General features: G+C 44.1%; 1 protein-coding gene across 1 annotated transcript in view; it reads left to right on the forward strand.

Annotated features, from left to right (window-relative positions):
• GPATCH2 (G-patch domain containing 2) overlaps positions 1-11528 on the forward strand; it is a 257162-nt gene extending 245634 nt beyond the window's left edge. Inside the window, exons 10-11 of the mRNA XM_090048842.1 lie at positions 10532-10709; positions 11416-11528. Of these exons, the coding sequence (XP_089904968.1) occupies positions 10532-10709; positions 11416-11467 (230 nt within the window). The 3' untranslated portion in view covers positions 11468-11528. The remainder of the gene's footprint in view (positions 1-10531; positions 10710-11415) is intronic.
• The last annotated feature ends 810 nt before the right edge of the window (positions 11529-12338 follow it).

The raw sequence follows: 12338 nt of genomic DNA on the forward strand, positions 1-12338 counted from the left end.
TACCATACCTACTCGAATACAAGATGACCCTGAATGTAAGATGACCTCCCAGTAATTAGATTCTACACACAGAAAATTTATAAATGGAATCCAGTTATTAGAGTATCATCTTAAATTTGCCCCTCACCCCTCCACTACTGCAGGCAGTGAGGGAGAGGTCATGAGAGGGGCAGTAATGGGGCAGGTGGTGGGGGGGGTAGTAATGGAGCAGGCAGTAAGTTGCAGGTAGTAGGGGGCAGGCAGCAAGAGAGGTAGGCAGTTTGCCCCTGATATCTGCCCCCCCCACCACTTATCCCCTATTGTGGCTGCCCACTAGGGCTGTGCGAAGCTTTGGGTGGTGATTCGATTTGGAGGAGATTTGGCCTGATTTAGTGGCTGAATCTCTGAATCTGAATCTAATCAGGGGACCAATTAAAAGGTCCGAATCAATTCGAACCTCTCCAGATCTTCAGAAAATATTTAGGGAGCTTCAATGATTTGGACAGTCCCTGGTGGTTGCAGCAGGGACGGGAAAGGGAGGGCTGAAGGGGAGGGGGAAGGGGACAATGGGGGGACCCCTGCCATGCCACATTCCCTGCCTGCTCCCCCAGCCCCCCCAACCCCCACCTGCTACTCGAGCCCCCCCACTATGGCTGCCCTGCCTGCCCCAGCTCCCAGTGCTTTTAAAAAAAAGCCCAGACTCACTGGGTGTTGCCAGGCAGGGCGTGACCCCTGCTGCCTGCCACTGCCCCACACTGCAAGGCCAGCTCTGGCATGAGCCCCCTGACTCCACTCACCCCACCTCCGGTCTTTAAAAAAAAAAAACCTAGAAAAACCCCATACTCATCACTCCTGCAGTGGCCTCAGGGCTTAGGGGGCTTGTTCAGAGCCCCCCAGTCAGTGAGGAACAGTGGGAATTACCCCCCACCAGGCAGGAATGGTGAGTGCAGGGTTTTTGGGTTTATTTTTTCCTTAAAGGGCAGGAGCTGGGGTGGGCAGGGCAGCCAAGGTGGGGCTGGGACAGCTGGGGGCAGGGGGCTCATGCAGAGCCCCCCATGCAGTGGGGGGCAGCAGAGATTACCCCCCCCACACACCCAGCAGCACCCAGTGAGTTGGGGCTTTTTTTTTTCCAAGTGCTGGGAGGTGGGGCAGCCATTGATGGGGCTGGGAGAGCAGGCAAGGGATGGGCCCGGGTGATTTGGAGATTCAGCCAAGGCAATTCGGGACAGTGATTTGAATCACCAAATCGAATCACTATCCCCCAAATCAGTCAAATTTGAAGCAAATACTAGCTGCTTTGCAAAGACCTACTGCCCACCCACTTGCAGCCTTAGGTTACCCTGATTCCCCCCTCTCTGTTCTCCCTTCCTCCCCTTTTTACATCACTTCTGTGACCTGCAGCCTCAGGTTCCCACCCCACTTCCTCCCATCTTCCCCACTAAAGTCTTTTCCCACTGTCTGCCCCTCAATCACCCTCTGCTCTGTACTGGTAGGCTCTGTCCTTACTGCAGCCCAAGGCATGGAGCATGGCTCCAGCCTGCCACATAGCAGCAGTGCAGAGCTGTGACTATTGTTCTAGCCCAGTCCCATAGCAGGAGTGGCAGCGACCCAACACTGCTGCTGTGGAGCTGGGCTGGAACAGCAGTGCCAGCTCTGCACCACTGCTACAGGGAGTATGCTCCATGCCCCACATTGCAGTAGGGACAGAGCCTGTTAGTGCAGAACAATGGTAAGAAGGAATGTGGCAGAGGGGGAGAGAGAGAGAAGCCTTATGGGAGGGGGAGATTAGGGGCTGTGGGGGAGGAGTGTCAAGTTGTGTGTGTTGGGGGGCAGCCAGCTCCAACTGCAGCTCCAGGTCCAGATCGAGCTCCTGCCACAACCCTGGGTTGGGGCTGGAACTGCAGCAGCTGCCTGCAGGTTAATTGTAAGGCACAGGGCTTCCCCCCATGTTAAATGGGGGTGGGGGGAACTCCATCTAATTAAGTAAATGCAGTATATGCCAAATTATGGATTTGTATTATCTGACCATACATCAAATTTATCCAATTTGTGGCCCTGTGTGCCATTTACCTTTTCCTGTTCTGGTTACAGATGCGTAATCCTAAAGCTCATGAAAACTATTCCAATTTAGCAACCTCCTCCCTGCCCCCCCCCCAAAAAAAATTCATCCATCTGTAATTCCAAGTGGCTGTCATCTGAATTTGATGCTGCTTGTTCATCACCTGTCTTGTACAACAGAGTGATAGAAATAACCCACAGCTTTCTCAAGGAGGTGATAGAGAAAGTATTCCACTATTTTATTCGCATAGCAGAATATACCATTTTAAATGTTTAGGGAGCACTTGTGTAATTTAAAGCCACAATGACCCTGAAAAGTGGCAAGCTAGTCAAATTCTTAGTATTAAATCTATATCACTTTACATGTTACCTTAATAATGTAAAAAATCATAATGTTATCAGTGACATACATTTATGTAGTGTGTAATTTAATCAGCTAATATCTCCTCTTAAGTCTAAAAGATCCTCTTCTCAGCTTCTTCATTATAAATCCTTTTGTAATCAAGAAAGCACCTTACTTGACTATATTTTTACAGTGAAGATTAAGGCCTTGAAGAAAAATACCTGGTCCCTGGCAACTTTACTAACCAGGAAGGAGAACAAAATCAGATAATTTGTCCAATTTTCCCGGTCTTAGTCTATCAGGAAGAAAGACTGCAGTTAAAGAGAAATAGGTGTCAGTACAGTACAGATTACAGTAAGCTTCCATCCCATGCTGGGAATAATAGAAGTTGTGAATAAAACACACACAAACGCACACGCATGCGTGCGCATACACACAAACACACACACACACACACACTGCCTTGTGACTAGACAACCGACATTACGATGCATTTCAAAAGGCATTTTGGTGTCTTTACTTTTTACAATTAGTAAATTCACTTCTATTTTTCAAATTCCTTACTTAGAAAGCATCACAGTTAAAAAAGAAACCATATTGCACATAAGGAAAGAGTGGAGTAACTCATATTTTCATTATACTTCTTTTATTCTTCTCTTACCTTCCTAAGTGTCAAAGCTTGAAACAGTGTCCAATTGAAGAAACAAATTGCAAGTCCATGAAATGCTATTATCTCATCTTTGGCTCATGTGAGGGTGAGTAAGCTACATATCAAGAAATCTCAAGATATGAGCTATAGCATTTTTATTGCTAATGTCTGCAACCACAGTTCAGTCTTGTACTTTTTAAAATATGCTTTAAAGTCCATCAAATTCTATATGTGAACCAACAAATGGAGAACATGAAAGAGAGGATTACATCAGATTTCTAAATTCTGCTTGAAAATTCACATCTAAATTGAGGAGGAATCAATTTGCATTTGCTCTGCTTCAGTATGTATAAAAATAAAAGTGAAAATGCTTTTGAGCCTTCTATATATTCCCATACATTAAGGTTACATTTCTATTTTTTGTACACAATGATAATATCAATTCCCTATCTGCATAAGATCACTAGGTGTTCTTTATTCTACACTGAAACCTCAGTGATTTTTGATTGACAGAAAGATTACCTAATAAACCTTCACCACAAACTAATTAATCACTTTGAATACAACACTAAATTGGCAAGCATAAAAAGCAAATGAGATGGGTGTTGAAGACCATTTTCAAATGACCTTAGTTAAAAGCCAAGTACAGAGCGTTGAAAGCATCAATAATATTGCACTGCTAGTAAACTAACTTCTTCACTAGATCTGCCTGTGCATGGCACACTAGAGAGGGAAAGGTGTAAATTCATAGTGCTCAGTACTGCACATACCAATTCACTTTCGTAAAGGAGAGAGCAGTAAGAATGTGAAAGCACACAAAGTCTCCTGCTTCACAAATAGTCTCTGACATAGACATATTTAACATCCATTTTATGCTTCTCTCTTCTTTTTTTGCATTATTTGGTAACTGTAATTTCAAATGTTTTTCTTAATGACGGCAATAAAATATTTCTCTTTTGCCTGCAGAAGAGACCTCATTTTAACTGTGAACCAAAAATGTCAGCCCTATACTTAACTGTAGCATTGTAACAAATAGGTTTCTTCTCACTGTAGCTACAGCAGGCCTCCCTAAGCCTGGAAAATGTCTTTTCCCCCCTACACAAGTTTAACTAAGATAAAGTCACTGCAAAGTGATATTCCTGTCAAGTTTATCTAAGTCTGAAGATTAGGTCAATATAGGATCTTAGCCATCCACTTCTTTCTTTTCTTTTTTTTGGGGGGGGGGCTGATGATTTAACAGCACATACAGCCTTACTTACGGTAAAGGTGTAGGGCTTAGTTGGACTGCTGCATACAGCTCAAAGGACAGTCATCAGTTTTTAAGTCCTAGAGATGGGACTCAGATATAAGTTCTCAACTGATATGAATGTTCTCCTTATTCAAGAGTGCTTGGAGGGGGAATTTAGGGATGATCTTTGCCAAAGTACTGAGATACAGAAGGAATATAAGTTCTGTAATGTATCGTCTTTAATAGCGCAGCATGAAACCTCTACCATCAGTTTCCCCCTTATTAAGGGAGTTACTGAGATGCAAGTTCTGTTGGCAGAAAATGAGGGATGACCATTTTGGTGGTGATAAGGTTGGAAGAAAACACTGGCAGGCTCTTGTAACAGTTCGGATGTGAGGAGAGAAAGGAAATCAAAAATGATGTCAAAGAGGAACACAAAGGATAGTAAAATGTTCAGCTTCAGTAGGGAATGAAGAGCTCGTCTTTGCTGATATTTGTAAACTCTTTAGGTTTTCTTCGTAGTTTCAGTCTGTCCTTACTATTTGTAATTTATCAAAACTTACGGACATCAATGAAATGTCTGTATTTTATGCCACCTTTTAGAAAATGTGCAGGAACATTAATTGAGACAAGCCCTAATATTGCTCCCTATCCAGGACAGCCCTGTTCTTTGTTTCTTTTTCTTGTTTTTTACCTACTTTTTCCTCCAAGTCATAGTTTCAATCCAAATTGAATGGACAGTGATGTGTATGTAAGACTTTTGTTAAAATGTATGACTTAATTTACTTAAATCCAAATATGGTACCTCTGCTGTGTCCCCTTCATCCACTAACACTGTCTTTCTATTTACAACCGTACTTTTAAAATAAGCAATCTGGTTTGTCTGGGATGATTTATCCTTTATAAGTCTTACTGTTGGAGATGTTTAAAGAATCTTTCTGGGATTTAAGAAGGCTATTATTTGTTGAGAATAGATAACACTTGGTATCCCTGCCCCCATCCCTAACCAGTACATACAAACATGCCATAGTACCTTTCAGCCTCCTGTTTTCCATCCAGCATCACATTTTTTTAACAAGATATGGACTATATAAGTGGGGAGAAGAGGATGGTTTGCCCAAACCAGTATCTGAGGAAGAAACTGAGGGTCTGCTTCTGCAAATGAGCCTCCTGATAGTACCAGTGAGCTCAAGAATCAGTGGGCTATTCATGAATATAAAGTTACCCATCTGCCCAAATGTTTCTGAGGAACAAAAAGGCCTGGAGTTTTTCAAAAGAGAAGCAACGAAACCCCCAGCCACCTAAACTGTGCTGCTAATTTTTATTGCTGCATTTTCTCTTCCTTCGCGTTGTTTGTTTTGTTTTACTCTCAGGCCACGCATAATTTGTGTCATCGTCTTGTCCCTGCGGTGGGCTTGATCTGTCTGCCTCACTGCGAGCTTGGCTGCGTGCTGTAATACAGGCTGGGCTGGGTGGGTGTGAAATGTCTGGCCAACTTGAGAACTGGCTGCTGGGCTCCAAACGCAGACATCTCATTTCACGACAAGCGGCAGCAGCAGCCACCACCACTTCCAGGGATTTTACTGAATTGGTTCCTGCTCTCCAAACTACTTATTTGCCCCTCCCCCCCCCAGCCTCTTCCCCCTCCTCATTTTTATCCAAGTGGTCCAGGATCTCCCTCTCTCATACACTCAGAGAGAGGGGGGAATTATTTATTGTGTGCCTGTTGAAAATGAAAGGCTTTTACATTTTAATGAGCACTAAATAGGAGCAAGGAAATATTGTTCATTAGCTGTAATCTGCGGAATTGCTTGAGTGAACTTCCTTTGGAGGCCGCTTTAAACGGTTCACTCAAGTAAAGCAGTTTGTATGGTAATTAAGGGAGCATTTTTCTGTCAACATCTGTGCTGCTATTTATAACACTGAAGGTATCTTATTACTCCACCAGAGAAACATTAAAGGGGGTGGGCAGAGGGGAGGTTGTATTTTTTTTAAATATTATTACTCTTTTCACTCTTCACAACCCCTCCCTGTGTCTTGCCTCCCTCTCTTTCTCTAGCTCTCCCCCTCCCTACATCGCTAGTTCTTCAAGGAAAAAAAAAATCCTGTCCAGTATTTCCGGAGAGGAAAAATTATCATTCTGACATCTTTTCATTAATCATATCCTTTGCTCGGCAACCAGGCAGGGAGACTCAAGCTGCTTGGCAAAAATGAGGCCTGTATTTCTGGCAGCCATTCTCCATCCTGTTTCTCTCCCTGCTAAAATGCATGTCTTTTGGCTTCACTGTCACTGTGTCCCTGAAGGGGTTTGGGCCAGATACCTCAGTCCTGAGGACAGCCTACCAGCAAGCAGGAGCACAAATGGAGGGAAACCCAACCAAAGACAATAAGGGGCATGATGATAACCTGGAAGAGAGGAGTGATAACCATAAATAAACTTGAGGTATGTGCAGTCCTGTCAGAGATTTCATATCGTTCAGATGTGTGATCTTCCACTCAACCACCTAGTGCTTCTTAGGAAAAAAATCCTGGGTTGGTGAATGGAGGAGGTTTTTTTGGCTGAAGTAGGAATAATTTTGAGAGTACCATCCTTTTTGGTCCTGCATCATTGGTTTCTAAGTTTTTTAGTCCAAGGACCAGAAAAGTTACGTTAACAAGGGGAGGCAGAGTTTACAACTGCCATTTTCCCCCTCATTCTGCCCCCTCCTTGCTCTCTCCTAAGTGCTTAGAAAATTAATTTGGGATCCTAAAAACCTTGCTTAGGACCCATGCTGACTTCAGGCTCAAAGCTTTCTGTACTTTCTCAGAGCACCAAGTAGGCTTGAAAAGGAAAGAGGTGGCTTCCTTTTCAAAGTCCTGCTTTTACCCTTTACCTCTCCGCTGAAAATCACAAGATTAGAGGTTTTCCTGCAATGCTCTACAGAAGACAATCATGAATTATGGTAAAAATGAAGACTTGCACATTCGAACTAGTAGAACTACAATGTTGGTATAAATTAACCCTCTGGTCAGAATATAATGAGCTCCTAAATTGCAACTCATCACATCTTTCTTCCCCAAATCTCGCTTTCTTTCCTATTCTGGGAGGTTGAGCTCATGGCCTTGGCCCTTGCACATTCTGCTCATGGGGCTGTACAACCCAGACTTGAGATGAATTGGGTGCATAACTAGCAATTTACAACAGGGCCCAAATGATCTTTCATCACCAATCTGCAACTAAGGCTGTGCACTCAAGAAGAGGACAAACTTGAGCTCATGAATAGTTTGGCGACCCAATTTAGGGTTAAAAAGCTTAGAGTGTTACTAATGTTCACAGTTTTATTGCATGATTTCAATACATGGCATGGATTATTAAAGCACCAGTTCCTGAAGGCATGTGATTGGATGAGAGTCTCAGTTTTCACTTTCTTGGCCCCATGGTTGAAAAGTGGTATTGAAAAATGCCTGAAAATATAAATCTGAGTGCATTGTAAAAGTTAAGAAAACAGGGCACAGTTTGAAAAACATATTTATTACAATTATTGTTGTTATTACTGTTGTTGTTGCTATTTTGAATCTTACAGTTTTTAAGTTAATTTCATTATTTCAGGGGCCTGGCTCATGATTTTTAAATGTATGGGGTCAGCAATATATTACTTGAGGAAATGGTCAGACATAACATCAGGTTAAAAGGCCAAGATCCTGATCAAGTGCTAAGATAACTACCCCTAAGTGGCAGCATGTCCAAAAAAAATAGGTGTTTGACCTCAAAAGAGTTATATTAATTGATCTGGCCACATTTCCGGGTCTCCCATTCAGTCAATGGGTAGGCTTATGGGTTTCCAGAAAGTGATCCCAAAGAATCACTTTTTGGATCCACCAGGACTCAACAAGGACAAAAGCAATGTGTAGGAGGGAAGAGTAACTGCAGCAGCACACACAAAACTCTCTCCTGGTTCTCTTCCTCCCTTTGCATAGGCTTTTGAAGAGCCCTCAGTCATATACTGGGGTACATAAAAAGGATCCTGGTTCTTACATCTGGGGAAGAAAAAAGGGTATATATGATTATAGGAATGGAGGGCTGGAAGAGACCTTGCAAGGTCATCTAGTTCAGATCCCTGCTCAAGGCAGGATTTTCCCCAACTAAGCCACTGCAGCCAAGTGTGTATCTAACCTGCTCTTGAAAATTCCCAGGGATGGAGATTCAACAACTTTCCTAGGTAGCCTCATAAGGCATTTATAGATGTGCTCTGGGAGTGGGCTGTGAGAGCCACTCTAATTAAAGAACCCAGAGCATCATGTGTAACGGTGTCCCTGCACTGAAAAATGGTGGCGGTGGTGTTTTAACTAAAGCTCAGCAAACAAGCCCCACCACCATTTTTCAGTGCAGGGACACTGATACATGTAACACTGGAGTCTGCTGGGTCATGGTAATTACTTGATTAATCAAGTCTGCTCCAATGTACTGTAATTACAGTGCGTCAGACCAACCTCACTGTACATGTATAGGCGCTTATGGTCAGAGAGTGTCTCATAATCTGCAACCTAAATTTTCTCCTGCTGCAGCTTTAAGTCCTAGTCCTGTCCCCCATGACCACAGGTAAAGAATTATCTCCATCCTCTTTGTAATTGCCCTTCAGGTATTTGAAGCTTATTAACAAATCCCCTCTCAGTCTTCTCTTCTCCAGACTATATACCCATAGTTCTTTCAGCCTTTCCTCATAATTCCATGTTTCCCTGGCCTCTGATAATTTTCATTGCTCTTTCCTGGACTCTTTCCAAACTGTCTACACCTTTCTTGAAATGTGGGGCCCAAAACTGGACACAGAAATCCAGGTGCAACTTCACTAGAGTTGAACAGAGTATATTACAATCACTTCCTTGATTTGCAAAGGTGCAAACAGAAGTGACGTTTTTCAAGCAATCTGGCCCCTAAAAGTGCTCTACACACATGTTTTTTGCCAGTTGGTGCTGGTATCTGTAAGAAAATACAGAAAAACATGGTACAAAGCGCAGCAGATGCAGCATGTTCTTCAACCCAGTTCTGCAGCGTCTGTAAAGATTGGGCGATTTAGTGGGGCTTTTCTGGTACTTTTATCTAATAGCTGATTGAATCAGCTTTAGCTAACAGCTTCAGAAAGCTCTGCTGAAGTGCCCAATCTTTACAGATGCTGCAGAGTGGATTGGAGTAATGCACTGTTCACTAAAACATGGGTTGTTTTTTTTTTCTTTTTTAAAGTCTGCAAGTGGCCTGCAGCCATGGCTCATGGGTGCTGAACACCCACTAGTTTTTTTCAGTGGGTGCTTGAGCCCTGGAGCACCCATGGAGTTGGCACTTGTGGCTCGACTACAGCCATGACTTAGCACACGTACATGACTGTAGAGCTCTTTTGAGATGGCCAATCATTTGAAAAAGTAACCATGGTTAAATCGGGTATTACATTAAGACACACAAAAGCAGATGAATTAACCCCCCTGGGTTAATTTTTTTGTGTGGGGGGTGGGACTGGGCACATGCCCAGCCCTACCCCTGGGCTTTCAGAGGGAAGGAGAGGGAGCTGCTGGCTGCTGAATGGCCAGAGCTGAGGGAGAGGGGGTGGGGAATAGGCCCCCCTTGCCTCACAGCCCCCCATCAGCTACCCTGGCTGCAGTATTGAGGACAGCTGGGCCAGGCTCCTGAGCCAAAAGGACTCCATTCCTCTTCCACACCCACCCAACCTGGCTACCCCCTGGTACACCAGCCTGGGTAGCTGGGAGTGACTGTGAGGCAAGGGGGCCCTGTTTCCTGCCTTCCATCTCTGGCCAATCAGCAGCTGGGAGCTCCCTCCCTGATAGCCCTGGAGCTGAGGGGTGGGGAAAGGCTGGGGAGAAGAGAGGTTTGGCAGCCTCCTGGGAGGCTGCAGGAGTGCCCCACTTACTGGCCTGGGCTGGTGCAGGTTGGGTCCAGCTCCACCCCCGCCCCCCTCCACGACAGACATCTGTTGGGTTGTGGGGGAGTGGGGGCTTTATGTAAAGTGCCATGAGTTAGAGTGGGGCCCTAACTTCTGTCTGCACCCCAAGTGACACTCCTGTTAATACAACCCAGTATGTTGTTCGATGGTTTTGTAAAAAGAGCATACTGCTGGCATATATTCAGTTTATGGTCCATTGTGACCCCCAGATCCTTCTCTGCAGCACTGCAGCCTAGTCAGTCATTCTTCAGTCTGAATTTGTGCATGCAATGTATTTGTTTCAAGCGCAGGTTGCATTTGTTTGTGTTGAATTTCATCCGATTGATTGAGGACCTTTTCTCCAGTTATGCAGGTCATTCTGGATCCTAACCCTACCCTCTGGAATGACTGCAACTCTACCCAACCTGGTGTCATCTGTAAACTTGCTAAGGACATTCTCAATCCCAAAACATTAATGAAGGTGTCAAACAATACCAGACCAGAACAGACCCCTGGGGGACTCTACTTGATATCTACTTCCAGGTAGACATTGAACCATAGATAACTACTCATTGAGCATAATGATTGAACCAGTTATATATCCACCTTACAGTCTTTCTATCTAACCTGTATTTCCTTAGCTTGTTAGTGAGAATGTCATGGGAGATAGTGTCAAAAGACCTCCTGAAACCAAGGTATATAACCACCACTGCTCTCCCCCTATTCACGAAGCCTGCCACCTTATCATAGAAGAAAATCAGGTTGGTCAGGCATGACTTGCTCTTGGTAAATCCATGCTCGCTGGTCCTGATCACCTTGTTCCTCCTCTGTGTGCTTCACAAGAGAGTTCTTGAAGTTATTATGAAGTTTCTGCTTTCTGATCTCTCCAAGTGTTGAGACCAGGGTGGCTAGTCTCAGATCCTCCTTCTTTCCTTTTTTTCCAAGATGGGCATTATGTTTGGCCCTTTCCAATCATTGGGGACCTTACCCAACCACCACAAATCCTCAAAGAGAATAGTGAATGACTCTAAAGTTACCTTTCCCTCCCTTCCCTGCCTCTAGTGAATTAGGTCTCACTTGGCCAAACTATGTAGTTATTGCACACTGCAAAGCAATATTTTGGTTCCAGAAAGATCTCCACACAAATATCTTTAGCTTTCTTGTCCCTACTGTCTAAAGATACAAATATATTTTGGTTGAAGCTGACTATGCAACTCACTAAACTGTTCTTGTCCTGTTTCACTTCCAGGTTTCCTGGCTCAGAAAACACATCCTGGATTGTGTCTATATGGGGATTGTAAAGTAGCATCATGTTCATTGCAAAGGTCCTGCACCAGCTGACACAGACATAGACATCCCACATGGGCTTGCAATATTAATATCAGTTGAGTAGGAAGCCCATGAAATTCCAGCATGATCTTCTTCTCAAGCACCAAGGTCAGTGGGGGAAATTATATATTCTCTTATGTGAATGATGACAGCCCCCCAAAATTGGTTGAGGATTTGGCTGGGATGATATAGTTGGGGCTGGTCCTGCTTTGAGCAGGGGGTTGGACTAAATGACTTCCTGAGGTCCCTTCCAACCCTAATCTTCCATGATTCTATGATTCTGGCATGACTGGACACTCACTGGAAAGACCCCATGCCAGAATACTGAGATTATGATGACCTCTCTCAGAACAGAGAGACCAAGTCTGTAAAGCATGCAGTCTCCAGATTGTCCTGAAGTACAGTGCATAGGGCAGTAATTCTCAACTGGCGTGCCACAGCACACAAGTCCACCCTGTTCCCCAGCCCAGTGCCATCCACCTTTTACAAAAACCCTACCTCACACTTTCGGCCCAATCTAGCTAAATGTCCATTCTTCCTTACCTTGATTGACTAACCAAGCTGTTTTTAATCTGTCCATATGCCTTTCTAGGACTTACTGCCTCTCTTCTAACTAACCAAAGTCTAACTAACTTATCTGATATTGCCTATTGAAAACTCTCTGGTTCATGCTTGCTACCATTAGAACTTGCCCTATGCTCATGTGCTGGCCATGAGTGTCGTTCAAGTGCTCTTTCTGAACCATGGATTTCTCCCCAAGATCTCTGTACCTACAGCAACTAGCAATGTGCTGCTCTACATGACCTGAGCAAAGCAAATCTGTCCTATTCTGGAGACTTAGCT

Source organism: Crocodylus siamensis, chromosome 1, assembly GCF_052110815.1.
Source record: "Crocodylus siamensis isolate JL-2025a chromosome 1, ASM5211081v1, whole genome shotgun sequence".
Classification (NCBI taxonomy): domain Eukaryota; kingdom Metazoa; phylum Chordata; order Crocodylia; family Crocodylidae; genus Crocodylus; species Crocodylus siamensis.